At 42.4% G+C, this 23,337-nt stretch overlaps 3 protein-coding genes across 6 annotated transcripts in view; 1 reads left to right on the plus strand and 2 right to left on the minus strand.

Annotated features, from left to right (window-relative positions):
- LOC138959683 (glutathione S-transferase GstA-like) overlaps positions 1–7,076 on the minus strand; it is an 8,935-nt gene extending 1,859 nt beyond the window's left edge. Inside the window, exons 1-3 of the mRNA XM_070331270.1 lie at positions 6,934–7,076; positions 4,557–4,785; positions 3,014–3,193 (exon numbers count right to left, since the gene is read on the minus strand). Coding sequence (XP_070187371.1) covers positions 3,014–3,193; positions 4,557–4,785; positions 6,934–7,012 — 488 coding nt within the window. The 5' untranslated portion in view covers positions 7,013–7,076. The remainder of the gene's footprint in view (positions 1–3,013; positions 3,194–4,556; positions 4,786–6,933) is intronic.
- A 1,848-nt stretch (positions 7,077–8,924) lies between these two features.
- On the plus strand, positions 8,925–14,690 carry LOC138959670 (glutathione S-transferase GstA-like). 2 transcript variants are annotated; one of them, XM_070331248.1, is made up of 6 exons: positions 8,948–9,072; positions 9,390–9,455; positions 10,185–10,267; positions 10,621–10,849; positions 12,074–12,256; positions 13,528–14,690. In XM_070331248.1, exons 2-6 carry the CDS (start codon positions 9,433–9,435, stop codon positions 13,718–13,720), a joined length of 711 nt encoding a protein of 236 aa, XP_070187349.1. In that variant the 5' UTR covers positions 8,948–9,072; positions 9,390–9,432; the 3' UTR covers positions 13,721–14,690. The 2 variants fall into 2 exon arrangements, with proteins under 2 accessions (XP_070187350.1, XP_070187349.1); XM_070331249.1 differs by lacking the exon at positions 9,390–9,455 and having other exon boundaries at positions 8,925–9,072.
- Positions 14,691–15,128: 438 nt separating this feature from the next.
- Positions 15,129–21,647, minus strand: LOC138959682 (glutathione S-transferase GstA-like). Of its 3 annotated transcripts, none has more exons than XM_070331268.1 (5): positions 21,051–21,647; positions 19,757–19,902; positions 19,083–19,311; positions 16,576–16,758; positions 15,129–16,054 (listed from the first exon to the last, which is right to left on the minus strand). In XM_070331268.1, the coding sequence occupies exons 2-5, from the start codon at positions 19,833–19,835 to the stop codon at positions 15,883–15,885; spliced, it is 663 nt and encodes a 220-aa protein (XP_070187369.1). In that variant the 5' UTR covers positions 19,836–19,902; positions 21,051–21,647; the 3' UTR covers positions 15,129–15,882. The 3 variants fall into 3 exon arrangements, with proteins under 3 accessions (XP_070187369.1, XP_070187368.1, XP_070187370.1); XM_070331267.1 differs by having other exon boundaries at positions 20,921–21,055; XM_070331269.1 differs by lacking the exon at positions 21,051–21,647 and adding an exon at positions 20,491–20,670.
- Between the last annotated feature and the right edge of the window lie 1,690 nt (positions 21,648–23,337).

Raw genomic sequence — 23,337 nt, forward strand, 5'->3', positions numbered from 1 at the left:
TTTTAAAATGTTTTAATTTGTTTTATATGGAAGCGACTTTGCAAGTGCACAGTTTCTGACACTGTTGAAAAAGTACATTCAATGCCGCGCATGCTTCAGTAGGGGAGTGATTTGGTACATCAGTGGTGAATGGCTGGTTAATTAAAGTCTGATTTTTTAGTACATTTCAGTGAAGCGTTCTTGCTTCTACCGATACGAGCACAGAGCTCAGAAAATGTATTGTATATGTTTTTACCTCTCTCTCTCCCTCATGCTATAGCTCTCACACACACACACACACACACACACACACACACACACACACACACACACACACACACACACACACACACACTGATAATAATAACTTCATTTAACATAATCCAAGTCCTCCCTCCCTCAACCCAGGCTAATCATACCCCCTCCGTACTTTCCGCCTCCACTGCATACTCTTTGTGCAAGAGTTTGTTTTACCTGTATGGCCGTGTTTACTAGATCCAGCCATTTTGAAAGCCATTCGTCAAATTCGGGGAAAGCATGCTGGGTATTTTCGTATTTCTATAACCCACCGAACTCTGTCATGGATTACAGGTTATTTTCCGTGTGCACTTGGTCTTGTGCTTGCGAGTACACACGACGGGCTGGGGTATAAGGCACTGGCAGGTCTGCACATAAATTAACCTGAGAGATCAGAAACATCTCCACCCTTACCCACTATGCGAGGCCGGGATTCGAACACGCAACCTTCTGACTTAACTAAATGGGAGTCCGGCGTCTTATCTTATCCACTGGGCCATTGCGCCAGTCTTAACATACACTCACTGTACAATACTCACTCTTGTCCCAGGATGTAGGCACAGTCTTAACATACACTCACTGTACAATACTCACTCTTGTCCCAGGATGTAGGGCCAGTCTAAAAATACACTAACTGTACAATACTCACTCTTGTCCCAGGATGTAGGGGCAGTCTTAACATACTCACTGTACAATACTCACTCTTGTCCCAGGATGTAGGGCCAGTCTTAACATACACTAACTGTACAATACTCACTCTTGTCCCAGGATGTAGGGCCAGTCTAAAAATACACTCACTGTACAATACTCACTCTTGTCCCAGGATGTAGGGCCAGTCTAAAAATACACTCACTGTACAATACTCACTCTTGTCCCAGGATGTAGGGCCAGTCTAAAAATACACTCACTGTACAATACTCACTCTTGTCCCAGGATGTAGGGCCAGTCTAAAAATACACTAACTGTACAATACTTACTCTTGTTTCAGGATGTAGGGCCAGTCTAAAAATACACTAACTGTACAATACTCACTCTTGTCCCAGGATGTAGGGCCAGTCTAAAAATACACTCACTGTACAATACTCACTCTTGTCCCAGGATGTAGGGCCAGTCTAAAAATACACTAACTGTACAATACTCACTCTTGTCCCAGGATGTAGGGCCAGTCTAAAAATACACTAACTGTACAATACTCACTCTTGTCCCAGGATGTAGGGCCAGTCTAAAAATACACTAACTGTACAATACTCACTCTTGTCCCAGGATGTAGGGCCAGTCTAAAAATACACTAACTGTACAATACTCACTCTTGTCCCAGGATGTAGGGCCAGTCTAAAAATACACTAACTGTACAATACTTACTCTTGTCCCAGGATGTAGGGCCAGTCTAAAAATACACTAACTGTACAATACTCACTCTTGTCCCAGGATGTAGGGCCAGTCTAAAAATACACTAACTGTACAATACTCACTCTTGTCCCAGGATGTAGGGCCAGTCTTAACATACACTAACTGTACAATTCTCACTCTTGTCCCAGGATGTAGGGCTAGTCTAAAAATACACTCACTGTACAATACTCACTCTTGTCCCAGGATGTAGGGCCAGTCTAAAAATACACTAACTGTACAATACTTACTCTTGTCCCAGGATGTAGGGCCAGTCTAAAAATACACTAACTGTACAATACTCACTCTTGTCCAAGGATGTAGGGCCAGTCTAAAAATACACTAACTGTACAATACTCACACTTGTCCCAGGATGTAGGGCCAGTCTTAACATACACTAACTGTACAATACTCACTCTTGTCCCAGGATGTAGGGCCAGTCTAAAAATACACTCATTGTACAATACTCACTCTTGTCCCAGGATGTAGGGCCAGTCTAAAAATACACTAACTGTACAATACTTACTCTTGTCCCAGGATGTAGGGCCAGTCTAAAAATACACTCACTGTACAATACTCACACTTGTCCCAGGATGTAGGGCCAGTCTAAAAATACACTAACTGTACAATACTCACTCTTGTCCCAGGATGTAGGGCCAGTCTAAAAATACACTCACTGTACAATACTCACTCTTGTCCCAGGATGTAGGGCCAGTCTAAAAATACACTAACTGTACAATACTCACTCTTGTCCCAGGATGTAGGGCCAGTCTAAAAATACACTAACTGTACAATACTCACTCTTGTCCCAGGATGTAGGGCCAGTCTAAAAATACACTAACTGTACAATACTCACTCTTGTCCAAGGATGTAGGGCCAGTCTAAAAATACACTAACTGTACAATACTCACACTTGTCCCAGGATGTAGGGCCAGTCTTAACATACACTAACTGTACAATACTCACTCTTGTCCCAGGATGTAGGGCCAGTCTAAAAATACACTCATTGTACAATACTCACTCTTGTCCCAGGATGTAGGGCCAGTCTAAAAATACACTAACTGTACAATACTTACTCTTGTCCCAGGATGTAGGGCCAGTCTAAAAATACACTCACTGTACAATACTCACACTTGTCCCAGGATGTAGGGCCAGTCTAAAAATACACTAAGTGTACAATACTCACTCTTGTCCCAGGATGTAGGGCCAGTCTAAAAATACACTAACTGTACAATACTCACTCTTGTCCCAGGATGTAGGGCCAGTCTAAAAATACACTAACTGTACAATACTCACTCTTGTCCCAGGATGTAGGGCCAGTCTAAAAATACACTAACTGTACAATACTCACTCTTGTCCCAGGATGTAGGGCCTGTCTTTGAGAGTGTTCTCCATCCTGACCAGACCGACGTCGACAACAGCCTTGGCCTTGGCAAAGACGTCAGGGTCCTGTTTATCTTTGGGTCCATTCCAAAACTCCCAGAGTCTCTCAAGCGCCTCGTCAAGTCGAATGGCTCCGTACAATGTCCAGCTGATAAAATGATCAGAATAACAGTCGTGCATAATTATGAACCATTGTTGAAAAGAATTAGACCTTCACAGTGAGTTAATGATCCAATAAAACTACTAAGTCAGCCATCCTTTGTTGTTTCTTCATAATGGCCATTATTATATCAACATTATTATCATCAGGAGCAGAACTAACATTAATCCAAACAGAACTTTAGCTTTGTGCGAGCATTCTTTCCTTTACCACTCTTTCGTAATCAATCAATGCCTCGGAAGCACCTTGTAAGCGAGTTTCGTCGACAATTTATAGATAAGTTAATTATTTGTATCATAAGCGTTTGTCTGTCTGTCTACATGACCTCTGAGTCGACATACTGTAAATGTAAAGTTTTGTTTTGTCACAATTTAAATGTTCCTTTAAGCTACCATTCTTGTCACAAGTTTCTTTTAATTCTTCATTCATTCTGTAACCACTCTTGACTCAACTTTCCTTCTCAAGTCAAAGTGGTCAAGAGCCTCGTGAAAATTTAAACAAGTCGCATGAAGCGAAATTACAACATTTAGTCAATCTGTCGAACTCATAGAATGAATTTAACAGCTTGCATTTTTCTCTCCCACCAAAACATTAAAGCTCTGCCCCCCGCCAAGAAAGCGTTGAACACGTGTGCACGAAATAAGCGTGCAGAAAGTGACAAGCCAGTATAGCGCAGTAGAAAATAACACTTCACAGGAAAGTGCGCTTTTCTCTAATCGTTTCAACCTTCTGAGCGTGTTTGTATTCCAAAAATAACATATATCTATATGTTTTTGAAATCAGAAAATGATAAAGAGTAGGATAGAATCATTTGTGGATCAATTATTGAAATTTTAATTTTTATTAGGATTTTCAGATTTGTAACGACTAAACTCATTTAATATTCTTAAAACTTCAAAGTTGAAATACAATTCCATACTCTGGGCTTCCACGAAGATTGCTTGAATAAAATTTTAATTAATTTGATCGAAAAATGAGGGTGTGACACACGAAGCCGGATTTGTCGTCACCAAAGACCATTTATCAAAAAATAGGGATATCATTCTCAGAAACTCTCATTGAAAGTATCATGATAATCGGCCCAGCAGTTTTCTCTGAATCACACACACAGACTGACACACATACACCACCACCCTCGTCTCGAACCGTCTATGTTAAAACATTTCGTCAAAACTTGACTTGATTTAAACAGAAGAAAAAAAGCGATACACCATAACATGTCTGAATGTGTGCTGATGATATGTTAGAACTAAACAAACACAGACAAAGCCAGAGAGACCAGGGTTGTTTTTAAATATTTGCATTAGAATACAAAACAAAAATTAACAGATAAAATAAGACCATAACTCACTCGTAATACTCTGCTCTGTCCTGGGGCTCTGGAGCCAAACGACCGCACAAATCGGCCAGGTACAGACATATGGCGGTGGACTCTAACATGGTTGGTCCACCTTCAATCTCCAACGCTGGAATGGTGTTGTGGGGGTGCACTGTTTTATGATAATGCTCTCTCTCTGCTGGTTGGGGTGAGGCATAAATGTCAACAAACTTGTGTTCAACGTGGTCGTCAAGTCCCAGCTCTGAAAGAGATTCGTGTAGGCTACATTTATACATAACTGTCCAGTTTGTTTCTTGATCTAGTCACGGTTAATTCATTCCCCTTAAACCAACCCCACACCCTTCGGGGTCCTGATTTGGCCTATATGGTCCGCTGGACCCAAAAAGCAACAACTAGCTAACTAACTAATCCCTTCGCAGTCGCCTTCTTGATTTCTCATCTTGAGCTGCTAATGTCCAAATCAGTCACGTAAAACAATTCTATATATTTCAGACATTTCTTGGTTGCATCCGGAAGGAGTTTGTTTCGCAAAGCTCAAGCGAGTATCTATTCGAGAATTTTTGTCATAAAAATCCTTCTTCTTCTTCGTTCATGTGCTGAAACTCCCACGTTCACTCATGTATTTGCACGAGTGGGTTTTTACGTGTATGAAAGTTTTTACCCCGCCATTTAGGCAGCAATACGCCGCTTTCGAGGGGAAGCATGCTGGGTATTTTCGTGTTTCTATAACCCACCGAATTCTGACATGGATCACTGGATCTTTTCCGTGCGCACTCGGTCTTATGCTTTCGTGTACACACGAAGGGGGATAAGGCACTAGTAGGTCTGAACATAAATTTACCTGGGAGATCGGAAATATCTCCACCCTTATCCTTCTTCTTCTTCTTCTTCTTCGTCGTTCACTAGAATCCTTCTTCAAATCATCATGCACTGTGATAGGCAAATCATGCTTACAAAAACAGTATTGTTCTGAAGTTGTGCATGTCACACACACACACACACACAAACACACACACACACACACACACATACCACACACACACGTGTACACACACACCCACCCACACTCACACACACACACACACACACACACACACACACACACACACACACACAATCACCCGTACAATCACACGTACACACACAGCAAATCATGCTTACAAAAACTGTATTGTTTTGAAGTTGTGCATGTCACACACGCACACACACACACACACACACACACACACACACACACACACACACACACACACACACACACACACACACACACACACACACATGTATCAAACCGAGCGTTAAACGTTAACCAGCTCGGAAAGTTACAAGTAGGTACGCAATATGACATGGCGCTGGTTAGTCGGAGAGCTCGTTTGCTCGTTTGTGTAAGCGCACGTGTGGGCAGACTAGATCAGGGTTAGGTTACTGTGGATTTGAAGGTTTTTTTGTACAGCCTGGGTGCCTATACATAGTCACAATACACAGGCTTGAAGAAAAAATAAAGAGCGTTTTTACCCCAAATTAATGTTGAAAAAAATGCAACCGCGAGACAACAAGAGTAGTGTCCGCTTTATCATTAGTGTCGTTTTCTTATTGCTAGAATTACTGTAAAAAGATCGAACATTTTTTCTTCTGACTTTCATGTGCGGAGTTCAATATTGGGTGCCTTTGCCTGTAGCAGGCTGAGTCAGCGTTCCCTCTTTTCTTTTTTTTCCGTTTCGGGTCACTGACCACCAAGCTAGTCAACTAGCAGTCATATCGTGTACTTCACACCCACATGATTGTCAGGTTACTAGATTGTTAACGATCGGTTTGATATCACACACACACACACACACACACACACACACACACACACACACACACACACACACACACACACACACACACACTGACACACACATACTGACACACGCACATGCATACCCACACACAGACACACAGACACACACACACACACACTCACACACACACACACACACACACACACACACACACACCAGGGCTGGATCAAGTATAATAGCGGAGCGGGGGAGGGGGGTCTAGAAATGAGGCAGGGGTCCAGGGGTCGCCAAGGCTCCTTGTGGGGCATAGGGGCGTTGCCGCCCGCCTGACGGTGAGAACATTTTACATTTCAATGGTAATGTTTGGGTCTATCCTCGTGTCTGGAGGGGGGGGGGGGGGGGTCCGGAACCCAGGAACCCCCACCCACCTAGGTCCTGCCTTGCCCACACACACACACACACACACATACCCACATTTCGGCATTACATTTTGCCGTTGGTCTTTGCCGAACGAGCGTCGCTATACGACGCCTTAATTGATTGATAGACCAGTAAGTGAAGCAGACGACACAAGGCAACAGGCAGCACTACAAAAAAAGAGATACCTTTGATAGTCCAGGTGCAGCGAATGCTCCTGGATTCATGGTAATACCACAGTTTCATCTTGGGAATTGTTGTAGCCATTGTTATGGTAGAGAGCACACTAGGAGTTGATCGCAGCTGACCTACATCGGCATGTGCGCGTCATTACCGACTGATATCGAATTAGGTTCGCATGTACCCGAATTCAACCAATCAGTATCTCGCACTTTTTTTCAACAGACTGAATGAATGCATGGACAGGCCGAGGACTAGAAAGCGGTATTAAAAATAAGTTGTGCTACTGCAACGCTAGCAGTAGAATATCTTTGGTACAAAGTAGATGGAGATCTAATTGTCGTGTTTTTGGTTACGAGAGAGAGATTCCTATTTAGATATTTTTTTTTAAACCTGTCAGTTCGGTACACCGGCTTAGTTTAACCAGATCATACCATTATACGTACGTTTTACGAGTTACAGAAAGTATTGGGATTCGGAATGAAATACAACTTCCCTTTCTACCGTTCTTTGATAAAAAGAAAGAAATCAAAGTACCACGTGAGCGAACAAGAAGAAGAAGAAGAAGAAGAAGAAGAAAGTACCACGTGAGGAGTCGTTCCGCAGTGCATGAAACGGTGCGCTCTGAACTATGTGACGATCAAAGTTATCGCCGGGCGGCATACGGTAAAACCGATTTTATTTGTGAATTGGTTTTCAAACACCGATAACATTTGTATGTTAGGCTTGGAATGGGTTATACGGCGTACTGAAATAACAATTGTGACTCAGTAAAAGTAAAAGCAGTGCAATACTTGACTACCTTCAAGCAGGCTGCAGTGACAGACTGACTATTCAAATGCGCCGTCTCAGGAACGAAATGTCGGTGCTCCATTTACTTTTCCCAAGAAAGTAGGATAGGTAGGAGCAGACAGCGGTGAAACTTAGCCAGTTCTTTTCCCCAGTGACACACATAGTTGAGTCAGTCCTACGCCGACAATCACCCTCCCCCACCCACCCGGCCTCCCCCGGCCGCCGCACTGTCACTAATCCAGACAGCATCAAGGATGTGTTGGTATAGCTAGTAGTAGTAATTCACCACTTACATGACTAGTATTTAAAGAAAGAAAGTTAAAAACAAAACAAAACAAAAACACAAAGGGTGGTGGGTAAGCTGTAATATAGAGCGGAAGAAGGAACGGATGCTCCTGGTGCTGGAGGGCATCTGTTCTCAATCTTCATTTCGCTACACGATCAATTCCTTCACTGGATCACCTTCGAAGTTCTGCTTCGTAAGTATTACTCAATGTACTCTATATCATATGTCCTCATACGTCCTCAGATTGCACCGAAACTGACTGCATTCGTACTGGGCCGGCGGCGGTGTGAGAGGTAATTCAGAGTTCACCCGCACGGCTCAGGAGGCTTTGACACCGGTGTCGCGAACTGAAAACTCTGCCTGAACAATCCTTCTCATTGTGGTCAATGCGCATGCGCTAACATGGGAAGATTAATCAGGTCGTGAACAACCTAACCCTAACCCTAACCCTAATCCTAACCCTAACCCTAATCCTAACCCTAACCCTAATCCTATCCCTAACCCTAACCCATGGTTCCTTCGGTCAAAGGGTCGCATTTTTACGTCCAAGATTGGCGCTCACATCGCCCACCGCACCATAAGCATGCCGTAAGTTATCAATATTGCAAAACATCATTCAGTTGGCAATTTGCAACTTTGCCCCCTTTACCCTATATTTAAACAATACTTCAAATAATGATTGAAAGTGAGCATTAGGAATACAGTAAGTCTCTGATGTCAAGCAGTGCAGTCATTTTCAGCACATCACAAGTGTAGTGTCCCTAAACGGTTAAGAGCCCTGTGAGGACGCGAGGAATCAATATAATAGTGGTGCAGTTCAACCCCGAAAGTACAGCTTGCACTCCAATTCAACATAGCTGACCCACTCACAGAGATACTACATTATCTCTGTGGACTCACTTCGACTGAAAGCTGCGTGCATAAGCACTTCGGAAAAATGCTCTCATTCCCGTACTTACGTACTCTCTCTCGGGTTGCTATATAAATGGTCTTGTTGAAGCTGAACGGTACACACTTTTGTTGAACGACTGTCTGTGTTTAGGGTGAAATTTGCAACTTGATCAGAAAGGTATGTTGTTTTGTGTGCTTGTGTACCTTTGCTTGTGGACCTTATCAACAATGACTTTGTTGAATGCTGGTTTTTGCTGTTTTCACACAAATATTCCTTGCTTAAATATGATTAAACCGCAGGGGTTATTTAAAAAAAAAATCCGGAATAAAGGCACGTAGAGGAATTGAGTTTTCTTTTTTGTGTCTTTACAGGCAGAACTTGTGCATATGCCCTTGTGTTGGAATATATAGGTTCGTGTACGGTTGCCATAGCCGATATAGATTTACGGATTGATAACAATAAATAAATAGGTAGAAAACCTTGTTCTTTTACAGAGGTGTGAACAGTGACTGAACTGAATTTGTTTTCTCTGGACTAATGACCTTTTCTGGAGTGCTCCGGTTAGTAAAAACTGGTTTTTCAACCTAATTTTTAACGACTTTTTTTTCTCCATTTAACCGCTTCAAACAGTTGTCTGCTGTTGCATTTTGAATCAAGTTGTAATTAAGTGTTCACCAGTCCTTGTCGCCTTAAAACCCCCACAAAAAACACTTCAACTAAACTGATTTTAGCGCATACCACTGCGCCCAATGCTATCAAACACATTTTCAACATATATATAACAAGAAGGGGGATTTAAAAAAAAACAACTTTCCTGCAGGGGCCTACACATGATACAAAATGTGATAGAAAAACGTATAAATTGTACCCCGGTACTTGACACTGAACAGCTTACATAATGAACATCATGCCCCAGTTTGAGCCAACACATGTCACATCCTGTTCGTGGTTCCGATTTCCAAAGGAATTTGACCATTTCTTGGTATTTCTCTAACTTACCACAAAAACAAAAAAAACAAAAAAAAAATCGCAATTGTAATACAGGGTATTCGGAAATAACTCGGGTCGGCTTTGTATGGGTTTTGATAAAATAAATACTCTTGCTTTTACTGAGTCAAGCTTTTCAACGTGACATTATAGGCCTGTCACTATCGAAGAGTGTGTCAAGGAGCACATGTAGAATGCTTACCTCATTACAAGCAAGAGTGTTAATTGACTCTTTGACTCTTTCACAACCTGACAGCTGTTTCCGTAGTTTGTCTATTCTTAAGCCAAATTCAACATTGCAGGACAATGGCTGCACAAATCCCTAAGATGAAACTCTGGTATCACCCCATGCTACGCAGCACACGCCCAGCTTGGCTTATCAAGGGTCAGTAGTATTTATTGCTCTGATGTTATTGTTTACTATCGATGTCCCTTGGCTGTTGACTATGTGGATGTGTGTGTGTTTGTGTGTGTGTGTGTGTGTGTTTGTGTGTGTGTGTGTGTTTGGAGAGAGAGAGAGAGAGAGAGAGAGAGAGAGAGAGAGAGAGAGAGAGAGAGCAGTACCAGCACCAATAGCAGCAGCAACAACAACAACAACAACACCAACACCAACACCAACAACAACAAAAACGAAAAACAAAAAAAAGAGTCGCCAAGACAAAATAATCGAACAGACAGAAGATCAGGTTGGAATACTATAATAGATTGTTCTAAACAAAAACAATTTGTGTCCTTCAGAACTGGGAATCGAGGACAAAGTGGAGTTCAAATATCTTTGGCTTGATCTGGGAGCCCCCGGCCCTGAAAGGGAGGAGTATCGTAAAACTGTACACCCCCACAGCACCATTCCAGCGCTGGAGATTGAGGGGCGCCCGAATATGTTGGAGTCTGCTGCTATGTGCATGTACCTGGCAGACTTGTGCGGGCGCCTTGCTCCTGAACCCAAGAACAGATCGGAGTATTATGAGTAAGTTGCAAGCTGCCTCTGTCAGACTGATATTGCCTTTAGAAATACATTTTAAAGAGAGGTTAGTATGGCTATGCCAGCTGCCTTTTTGCTTTCTTCTTTCTTTTCTCTAATCTTTCTTTCTTTCTGCCCTTCTCTATCTTTTTCCTTTTTTATTTTTCCTTTTTTTTTAAACCATTTTTTTTCTTCTATTCTTTCCTTATTTCTTTCTTTCTACGAAATTCACAACACTGATCGTGTACCAAATAAGTCGCATCACCGGGGGGGGGGGGGGGGGGGGGGGGGGGGTAAATTTGGACGATAGTCGATAATTGGAAAGACACAGAATGCAGTGTGGTTGTATTACACAGAATACACAATGAACAAGAATGTTTGTCTTTTTTTTGCAATCTGGTTGGCACACCGTTTTTTAAACACACTTGTCCCAGTTTAGCCTTCACCAAGAACTGAGTACGTGTGCTCCCCATTTGCACCTATTTCACAGTGTACACAAACAAACGCGCTCTCAGCTTGACACAGATAGAGGAAGAGTACACATGCACGCTGTTAGCTGCATTTAGGCGATAGCGTTTAGCATGCAGCAGGGAGGTCAATTTTATCATCTTCAAGTTCGTCTTTGTAGTACAGCTTTACTAGAATGTGCTCCATTTTACGCACGCACGTATGCAAACACAGACATGTGCACACGCAAGAACACAGACACAAGCACGTACAGTCACCGGTACAGCGGACAGACAGGCTCACAAACGGGAGCACACAGACACAGACACACAAACACACACACATACACACACAGACACACACACACACGTATGCACATATAAACACACACACACACACACACACACACACACACACACACACACTGACACACGCACACAGACACACACACACACAGACACACAGACACACACACGCACACACACACACACACACACACACACACACACACACACACACACACACACACACACGATTACGGCAACGACGACGAATATGCAGTCAACGACGGCAGTTATTTGGTATTTTGCTTTTTGAGATGTTTGATGCTTTTTTAATAGAGCAGCTTAAGTTTTTGTCGGTCCGAAGAGAGCATAATTATGGTCTTCTGTTTCATCTTCATCGTATCATCATATTTTTTTGTCGTTCTTTCTTTTATGCAAAAAACCCTTCAAAATCATGCACAGAGAGCCCTTGAATAACTTTGTTTGTTTGTGTTGGTAGCTGGATCATGTACGCTGCCATGCGGCTGGACGAAAACATGGAGCTCCTTTCCCAACACTGGTGGCTAATGCCCAAGGAGAAGGAGAACCCAGAGGTGACAGCCCAGGCCAAGGCCCGTTGCGACCTCTGTTTCGACAGGTTGGAGAACACCCTCAAGGACAGACCCTACATCCTGGGACAAGAGTGAGTGTTGCTAAGTTCATCAATTGTATTTACCCTAGTTTGGGATATTAGTTGGCCGGCTGTAAAGTAAGCTTGGTTACAATGTGGAACAAGATTAAGCGTTGTCAAGTTCATGAATTCCGTTTATATGCTGCCTTGTAGTATTTTACGTGTTGAAAGAAAGCTCAAAGGTCTATACCATCTTTCTCGCACGCCACCATAATTCATTCTGATCTGTGTGTGATAAAAAAAAACACGCACTTTCCACTCAGACACACGTCAAAGATTAATATTCCAACTCAGCCTACGTATGATGTGTCTGAGAGCACCACCGTACAGAGGGATTATGCGGGCATCGCAGCAGAAAGAAAGTGGGACATTTTTCTCGGTCTCTCGAGGCAGATGCCAGACAGTAACAATTGGTCTCTAGACTGAACTGCTTTTTTCTCTCTCAAAATGGCAATGTTTCGCTGAATGCATTTCTTGAGTGACACCAGAGTCAATCTGCGAATTAATGTAGCACACATAACAAAGAATCCTACTCTGCACAGGAAGCAGCCACTGAGGGTATAGATGTTTAGTATGTGTCCAGGGAATGGATGCTGTTATCACATGCACATTTCTGGGGAGATGTGAAGTTGTGTACACACAAGAATATGCAATATGCAATATAAATGTAGCAGAACTGATATCAAATGTTCTCCGGTTTGCAGACATCGCTAGCATGCAATATAAATATAGCAGAACTGATATTGAATGTTCTCCGGTTTGCAGACATCGCTAGCATGTAATATAAATGTAGGAGAACTGATACTCGGTGTTCTTCTGGTGACAGACATTGTTAGCATGAAATCATATTATAAATGTAGGAGAACTGATACTCGGTGTTCTTCTGGTGACAGACATTGTTAGCATGAAATCATATTATAAATGTAGGAGAACTGATACTCGGTGTTCTTCTGCTGACAGACATTGTTAGCATGAAATCATATTATAAATGTAGCAGAACTGATACTCAGTGTTCTTCTGCTGACAGACATTGTTAGCATGAAATCATATTATAAATGTAGCAGAACTGATACTCAGTGTTCTTCTGCTGACAGACATTGTTAGCATGAAATCATATTATAAATGTAGCAGAACTGATACTCAGTGTTCTTCTGCTTGCACACATCGCTAGCATGCAATATAAATAATTTACAGGAGAACTGATACTCAGTGTTTTTCCGCTTGCAGACATCGCTCGCATGCAATATAAATGTAGAACTGATGCTGTGTTCTCATGCGTGCAGACTGACAGCCGCGGACTGCGTGCTGGGCTACGACGTCCTGTGGGCCGCAGACCCCAACATGAAGAATGGCGTGTTTCTGGAGGGTCGGCCCAACGTGCAGGCCTACCTCAAGAGGATCATGGCAAGACCCGCCTTGCAAGCCACTCTGGCTATGCCAGGCGAATACAGCTTGAAGGACTATACGCGAAAGTAGACCAGGCTGACTGAACACATATTAATAAATTTGTTAACGCTACACAGAGGTTGGGTACAATTGGTAGTTTACGTAGTTCTGTATTGGCTTTGACTCAAAAGACTTACTGAGCAAAAATCATGACGGATACAAAGATGTCATGCAGTTTTAAGGACCATGTGCGACAGCTAGTAAATCAAGGCTGATTGAACAAAAGTTGTGAATTATTACAAAGATGTCGGGTTTGCATTGGTTGTGAACGAGTGAATGCTCTTGCTTTTAGTGGGACAAATAAATCCACATGTGCTCCTTGTCCACGTGTTTCCAACACACCTCTCGCTTGAGATTGCCTCGTGAATTGTTTGTCCTAGTAAAGGCAAGAGTATTCACTATTATTTTCGCAATTCGTCTAATCAGCTGGTCATGGGCACTGTTTCAAACGAAGACGAAAACGTCTGTGAGATTTACGAAGAGTTAGAAGGTATAAAAAGAGGCATCAATGAGATAGCGTAGCAACTAGTCACTATGGATTCTTCTTCTTTTTTTTTTTTTTTTTTTTTTAAATGTGTGAGTGAGTGTGTGTGTGTGTCCTGTTGACTTGCCATGTGCTTACTACATTTTCTGGTTGCACGTTGTTGATTTGTTTAGCTCGCATAATAATTCCGCTTATATGTATCTTGATGATGTATGTTTTTTCTTGTTTTTGTTCTTTTCGGTAAAAGGCTTCGCTCCTGTTTGTGAACTAATCTACTCTTTCCCCACATGATCTCGAACAAAGGCTAGCAAGATGGACTGCTAAGATCCAAAATCCGGATTCTTTTTTTAGGCCGAAAAATGCCAAGAAACAGGTGACTCTTCTAATAAAGCCAGTTGCTATAGTCTCAGATCAGAGTGAAAAAGAAAGCAAAGTATACGAAATCAGCCTTTTCCGGTTCTATTTTTTCATTTAATATAATTGTTGGCAAGAAATAATAAACCAGGGGAAACTTGATTAGACAGTGTTCTGTAATGTGTAAGTATAGTGTGTGTGTGTGTGTGTGTGTGTGTGTGTGTGTGTGTGTGTGTGTGTGTGTGAGTTTGTTCGTCAGCATGCATGTGTGAGCGGATATATTAGTGCGTTTCAATGTCGAGGTGTGCGTGCATGTGTGTGTCTTTAGGAACATACAAATCGTGGTCTCAAATAATTATGGAAAGTTGGCAATCAGAAGTAAAATGATATCGAGTCTCAGATTGAGTAAACGCTCTTGAAAGCCAAAAAAAGGCAAATATAAAGACAGACAGGGAAACAAACAAAGAGAGAGAGAGATATAGAGATAGAGAGAGAGAGAGAGAGAGAGAGAGAGACACACACACACACACACACACACACACATACACACACACACACACACACACACACATACACACATATATATACACACACACAGTATAGTATTCTAAGACTGTTTACCTCTTTAACTACACATATTAGCACACATATACACAAATATTATTTCAGTACACTGTCAGACACTGCGGATAGGTGTGAAAAATAATAGTGTCTGGAAGGTTGTTTTGAACAACGAGATTGTGAAAGTTGGTGGCAAATGGTGACAATACGGACATGATGGTGACAGTTGGTTGTAGATGGTAACAGTTGGTAGCTGATCTTGCAATTCGATAGCTGATGACGAAAGCTTCTTGTTGAAGGCGGTAGAAGGACACATCGGGGAGTGGCAGTAGCAATTGTGGACTGAAGTAAGTTGGTGATGCTGAAAGGTGGATGTAGGTGGTAGAAGTTGGGAGTGGGTTGCAGACGGTGAAGATTGATAGCTGCAGGTGGCGGCTTGTAGGTGATGATGGAAGTAGGAAGCAAATGAGATGGTGGTAGATAATAGCAGGAAGTTGATGGGAAGTTAGGTAGCAGATAAAAGGAGGTTGATGGGAAGATGGGTAGCGCATGAAAGGAAGTTGGGTAGCACATAAAAGGAAGTTGATGGGAAGTTGTGTAGCAGATGAGAAAAAGTTGATCGGAAGTTATGTAGCAGATGAAAGGAAGATGATGGGGAGTTGGGTAGCAGATAAAAAGGAAGTTGATGGGAAATGGTGGAGGTTTGGAACCAGACGATGAGAGGCTACACTCAGATCAGTTAGGTGCGTCGTATTTGCACGAGAGACGACAAGTTACACTAGGCGTTGTCATCTTAGGCCGTAGGGTCAGGAAGGCTCAGAGCTGCTTGCAGGGCTGGCCTTGCCTTGATTCTCTCAAGGTAGGCCTGGCAGTTGGGACGACCCTCAAGCAGGATCCCTTTGTTCATGACAGGCAGCGAAGCCCAAAAGATGTTGTAGCCCACCACGCAGTCTGCCGCTGTAAGGCTGTTCACGGGAACAAGCAGATGGTTAGGAAGGCATGTGCAGCCACAAATATAATTTTAACGTGGTAAAAAAAACCAATTTTACCCCAAATGAAAAGCATCGTTTACTATTACTGGATCGAGTGTCGTCTACCACACACAGCCACACCGACAGACAGACAGACAGACAGACAGACAGACAGACACACACACACACCTCCACACAAACACCAAAACACACCAACAAGATTGATTGTAAGGCGCTTAGAACTATATTAGGATTTGTGCCACATAAATACCCTTATTATTATTATTATTATTATTATTATCATTATTATTATTATTATTATTATTATTATTATTATCATGAACACATACACACATTTAATATATCCCTCGGCAACACAAGAATAATGCAGATTGTTAAGATATCGGGGACACTCTCCAGAGCACGTTGTACGGAAGTTCCCGGTAACTAGGCGGAAATGTATACTTTACTTCCTCACATTTTGTATCTGTTAGGGGCATTCACTGAACACTCACTCTGGTCCCAGGATGTAGGGTCTGTCCTGGAGGGTTTTCTCCACCTTGTCCAGACAGATGTCAGCAACGGCCTTGGCCTTGGCTATGACCTCAGGATTCTGTTGCTCTGGGGTTCCGAACCACCACTGCCAGGTCAATGTCTCCATGACCTCGTCCAGTCGACAGGCCGAGTACTGGATCCAGCTGATTAAAAAACCCACTTCTTCGTCAATCAGCGAGGGAGTTGGGGGTTCAGTGACTCGGGTTTAGTCACAGGTAAAGTCAATATCAGGGCCGGACGAGGGTGGAGGGGGGTGGGGCTTTGGGGGCTCCCCCCCCCTTTTTTTTCTTCTTTTTTTTAAAGCCCTTGCTTATTATTTTTCAATGAATCATTTAAGCTTCGTAATCAAGGAGAAAGGGCTAACACACAACACACCCTGCGTTTTTATTTAAAATCCTTTCGAGGTAACAAATACATGACTATGATGTGTTCCGTATGCGAGCTTTTCCGGTTAGATAGCTGGCGCGATACACCCTCGTTACAACATCAGCCGCAACTATCTCCGATGATATATTTTTTTCAGAGCTTGAAAAAGTCTGTTCTTACCGTATCTGAGTAACGCGAAGGAGACAACTCCTCTTTTAGCGTCATTGAAGTGTAGCTAGCTGTTACCTCCCTTATACCGATACAGGTCTTTAACCCGACAAGATTTTTGAACTGTAAAGTCCTTATTAAGAAAGTAATAAAGGACGATGGAAACACGAAACAAGTCGCGTAAAGTGAAATCAATACACTTAGTCAATCTGTGTAGTGGGGGTTACAGAATAAAAACAAGTCGCGTAAGGCGAAATTACTACATTTAGTCAAGCTGAGGAACTCACAGAATGAAACTGAACGCACTGCATTTTTTCACAATGACCGTAGTCCGCCGCTTGTGCATAACGGAGTGAAACTGACGAGCCTGTTCAGCTGCGGTAGTGGTTTCGCTGTGCTGCATAGCACGCTTTTCTGTACCTCTCTTCGTTTTAACTTTGTGAGCGTGTTTTTAATCCAAACATATCATATCTATATGTTTTGGGAATCAGGAGCCGACAAGGAATAAGATGAAATTGTTTTTAAATCGATTTCGGAAATTTAATTTTGATCATAATTTTTATATTTTAATTTTCAGAGCTTGTTTTTAATCCAAATATAACATATTTATATGTTTTTGGAATCAGGAAATGATGTAGAATAAGATGAACGTAAATTTGGATCGTTTTATATAAAAACATTTTTATTACAATTTTCAGATTTTTAATGACCAAAGTCATTAATTAATTTTTAAGCCACCAAGCTGAAATGCAATACCGAAGTCCGGCCTTCGTCGAAGATTGCTTTACAAAAATTTCAATCAATTTGATTGAAAAATGAGGGTGTGACAGTGCCGCCTCAACTTTTACAAAAAGCCGGATATGACGTCATCAAAAGTATTTATCGAAAAAAAGACAAAAATGACCGGGGATATCATTTCCAGAAACTCTCATGTCAAAGTTCATAAAGATCGGTCCAGTAGTGAATCGCTCTACACACACACACACGCACAGACACAGACACACACACACACACACACACCACGATCCTCGTCTCGATTCCCCCTCTATGTTAAAACATTTAGTGAAAACTTGACTAAATGTAATGAGCGCACAAGATTCGTAAATCATGGGTTGGTCAAAACCCTGCGGCCAAGACAGCGCTGACACATTGTTGGTAACACAAGCCAAATGAAACTTATTTACATAAAAGTTGTTCTTGATTTGTGAGCTTATTTTTAATTCAAACACAGCAAATGTATATTTTTTGGGGATTCCGGAGATATAATGCAACTATTTTCATATCTGTTAGCGAATATTCGATTTTTTCCCAATTCAAATGAACAAACAGTTGAATTAATTTGTTAACTTCCCCTCTGAAATGCAATCCAATAGATCGGACTGAGTCAAAGAACGTTTGAACAAAATGTCAATCAATTTCATTGACAGATGCTGTTATAAAAAGTCGGATATGATGTAATTGAAATTTGTTATCGGAAAATTAAAAACAAAAATCGGGATATTATTTAGAAGAATTTGTATGTGAAGTTTCATGGAGAATTTTCCAATAGATTTCCGGGATATGGATCTACACATACATAGACACTCTCGCTCTCTCTCTATCACACACACACACACACACACACACACACACACACACGCGTCTTGAATCCTGGTCTTTCCGAAAACATTAAATCATTCTTTTTTGTGTTTCGCTAAGTAGACACGCTGTTAATGGTGAAAATAAACACACTAAACTCATTGTAACTATCTTACTGAGTAAATGACCATATAACTAGTTAATTTGGTAACTAACTGCCTGGTTGATAAACTAACTAACTCACTCGCCTTCTCCCTAGCCTACTGACATACTAACTCACCTACGTAACTATTTACAATAAAAGCAGTTGATTGGAGATAATTTCTTAGAATAAAGAACCTATATGACAGCTTACTCATAATACTCTGCTCTGTCCTTGGGTTCAGGAGCAAGGCGCCCGCACAAGTCGGCCAGGTACATGCAGATGGCAGAAGACTCTAACATGGTCGGGCGCCCCTCTATTTCCAGTGCTGGAACGGTGCTGTGGGGGTGCACTGTTTTGCGGTAATGCTCTCTCTCGGGAGGAGGGGGTGGGGCTCCGATGGGGACAAACTTGTACTCAACTTTGTCGTCTAGTCCAAGCTCTGTTCCAGAAAGAAAGAATGCAAAACGTTATGAGAAATGTTATACAAATATTCTGGTCCGTATCCGTGTATTTCTTGCCATGTACTGTTGTTACAGTATAGGCCATACGCGTGCCTCATTGCTTGTTTATAGATAACCTTCTCTCGCTGTCTGTGTCTCAATCCATTTTCTTTTTGTGTATACAATCCACCTTCCCCCCCTCCCCGACAACCTCCTGCTGGCCTTTTATATCAGCCGCGTCATACAGACACACACACAAACGTCAATAAACACAGACAGACAGACAGACAGACAGACAGACAGACAGACAGATAGACACACACACACATACACATACACACACACACACACAGACACACAAACACAAACACACATACACAACAGCAACAGCAACAACAACAACAACAAAAACACCCTACCACGACAACAGCAATATTTGCTCACCTTTGATAATCCAAGCGCATCGGGTGCTCCTGAACATAGTAAAATACCATAGCTTCATCTTCGGGATTTTAGTCGTCATGGTTACCAGTAGATTTCAGACAAATTTTCCTTTTGTCTCTTTTTCTCTCCTTCACTTTATGCCAATTCTGCAAGTGGAGTTCAAGGAATTATACTGTAATCATGCATAATGATCAATTCACGAGACTTAAGTATTAAATAGCAGAAGGAGAGATGAGAGATGAGAGAAAGAGAGAGAGAGAGAGAGAGAGAGAGAGAGAGAGAGAGAGAGAGAGAGAGAGAGAGAGAGAGAGAGAGAGAGAGAGAGAGAGAGAGAGAGAGAGAGAGAGAGAGAGAGAGAGAGAGAGAGAGAGAGAGAGAGAGAGAGAGGTGGGGGGGGGGGAAACGCGTTTAGTTGACATTATATTGAATAAACACGAAGGTTCATTTCAAAAGAGGTTGGTTGGGGTCAAGTATACGGCTTTGCAAGGCATTTTAAACAATGCAAAATATTCAACGTCAGTTTCCGTCGCGGCATGGGAACCATATAGTGTCTGTGTCTTTCCGGTTTAGCACAGTCGTTCGCATCGTGGAGTGAGATCACTCCTCACCCAGAGTGTCAATCAGCTGGTGCACTGTCTATACCGCTGCTACAATTATGTACGATCTTTGCACATTCCTTAAGAGAGAGTGAGAGAGATATTCCCATGGCTCTGATACTTGAAGCAAATGCGCACATTTCATACGGTTGTTGAAATTCACAATCAGTGCTGGTCGTTCGGACATGTGTTTATGTCTCTGTGTTTTCCACATTGTAGTGTCTCTTGCGACGCACACTGTCACGGATTTTTCCGATCTCCCAGGTCAACTTATGTGCCTTATGTGCCTTCGTGTGTACACGCAAGCACAAGACTAAGTGCGCACAGAAAAGATCATGCAATCCGTGTCACAGTTCGATGGTTTATGGAAACACGACACTACCCAGCATGCTTCCTCCGAAAGCGGCGCATGGCTGCCCATATTGGCAGGGTAAAAACGACCATACACGTAAAAATCCACTCGTGTAAAAACCTCGAGTGTACGTAGGAATTTCAGCCCATGAAGAAGAAGAAGAAGAAGAAGAAGAAGAATAGAAGAAGAAGACATACCATCATGTAGAATTCTTACCTTCTCAGAGCTCTCAAAAAGCCTGCACACACCGTTGAGCTCCTAGGCGGACTATTCAAATGTTAAACATAACAGCTTTTACGTACGGGCAGATTATATTCAGCAGACTGGAAACAGATCCTGTACATACCTGAATGAAGTAGCGTTTTTAAAAGTGTTGGTGTACGCAGCCACAGGTATTTGTGTACTTGTAGTAGTGTCCATTGAGTGACAACTAGAGCGTGTCTTTGTATTCTCCTTTCCAGTACAAACATTGAGCTTTGTCATCATTTTCACGAGTTTTCATTCACAAGCACCTGGGAAATAAATCTCATGTTCCCCGGGGAATAAATCCCCGGTTACCATAGTTGCAGGAAGCCCTATTACATGGATAATCAAAAGCAAACCCAATAGAAACGCTCGAGGATTCTTCGGCTCTTTTCATTGGCGTTTCCCCCGACCTAAACAGACGACACTGCTTCGCCAAGTTCCAAATACGAACTGGCAAACTGGCAAATGTAAACAAAAAACAAAACTACCTCATCAAAGGTCATACATTTATGCTTTATCGCAAACAAATGAAACCTATCGATATGTTTTATCTTCTCACAAAGTCATGGAGTGCGTGTATCTCTGTTTGGAGACTTGAAACACGAACGTCAAGTTTAAGTCAAACCAATTGACCCCTGACACACACATTTTGACCCGTGCACAAGACGTTGTATCGATAAACTAAGCGCAAATAAAAAAATAATAATAAAAAAGCAAAGAACATAGCAACAAGAAATGAAGACATCTGACAAAGCCGAGCAAGCAGAATGACAAGTCTAATGAAAAACAGAGAGGCAATGAGAAACAAGATCGCGATTATCTTTCCTTCGCGGCACGACGCAAATCGTTTGTGTCCTTTGACCCAATTCGTGCAGTGCTGCACGATGCAAATCTTCTGTGACCTTTGACTCAACGTAGCTTCAATATTCGATTACTAATATTTACCACTGAAAACCGAGGGGTGGAATACCGATTTATCGATGGTGAAATGTAATGAAGAGACACGTGTAGCAATAAGAGAAAACCGATTCTGCAATAACACAAACAAGAACAAAAAACCCAACACTGACCTATATGAATATTTAATCAATAATATGATCGTCTGCGTTGCAGGTGTGCAAGTGAAGGGTTGGGGGGGGGGGGGGGTAACTTGATCATTAATTTGTGTGTGTCAGTGTTTGTGTTCATGGACTGATTGTGAGGGAGGGGGAGGGTGGGGTGGGGTGTGTTTCAGGTTTTGGTGTGGGTATGAAACGAGCAAAACAATACCCACACCACAAAATCTTGGAGGCAAAAAACACTCGCCGTCGCATCATTTTGTCCGCACAATATTATATGCACCAACAACCGGAAAGAAAGGTGACAATGGAAAAAGACTCATCTTTGCTTCCTGCGATTCCTTGCCCCCGACTCGAACGTCGCACGATAATCCACATAACAGATCTGTTGTGAGATGGTCAACGCTGACTGTGCAAGCAAATCACCTCGTTTGAAATACGACAATCCCATCGCTCGAATGCAACATATGGGCACTATCGTCTCAAAGGCGCTTACTGTTGGTTTCACACACCACTCTGTAGTCGGAACCTACAGAACTTCGCATTCTCAAACCTGACATACTTGTCTCAACATTATAAACTCAAATCACACACAGTAAGTTGCTTTCGCACGCCAGCTTTGAACAACGTGCTGGGGCCCCGAACATGCATTATAATAACAGAACTCGCGTTTCAAACCATGGCTCCCTGTGTTGATTTTTCACTTAATGTTGAACCACCAAAATGATGACAAAAACGATGTTTGATGGTTTGTTGCCAGACCAGCTTTTTTGTCGGTCCTCGGGGGGCATATCGACTTTTGTTTCATATTTATTGACCGCGGCCTTCGGCCTTGGTCAATAAATATGAAACAAAAGACGATATGCTCCCCCTCGGACCGACAAAAAAGCTGGTCTGTCAACAACCCATCAAACATCTTATAATATCTCGATTTATCTCTCACGGTCTTACTATCTCAGTTTGTCTATGACCATTTTGCGGCGTGCGTGTGAATGTATACGTGTGTGTGTGTGTCTGTGTGGTTTATCTCTCACCGTCTTACTATCTCAGTTTGTCTCTCACCATTTTGCGGTGCGCGTATGAATGTGTGTGTGTGTGTGTGTGTGTGTGTGTGTGTGTGTGTGTGTGTGTGTGTGTGTGTGCGTGCGTGCGAGGTGTGTGTGTGTGTGTGTGTGTGTGCGTGCGTGCGTGCGAGGTGTGTGTGTGTGTGTGTGTGTGTGTTTGTATGTGAGTGTATGTTTGTCTTAATAGATAGATAGTAGCGTTGTACGGCGTGAGATGAAGGCTACTGCGGGCGCGCGCCTGCGTGTGTGCGCACTTGCAGTAGCG

This window comes from Littorina saxatilis, linkage group LG2 (assembly GCF_037325665.1).
Source record: "Littorina saxatilis isolate snail1 linkage group LG2, US_GU_Lsax_2.0, whole genome shotgun sequence".
Classification (NCBI taxonomy): domain Eukaryota; kingdom Metazoa; phylum Mollusca; class Gastropoda; order Littorinimorpha; family Littorinidae; genus Littorina; species Littorina saxatilis.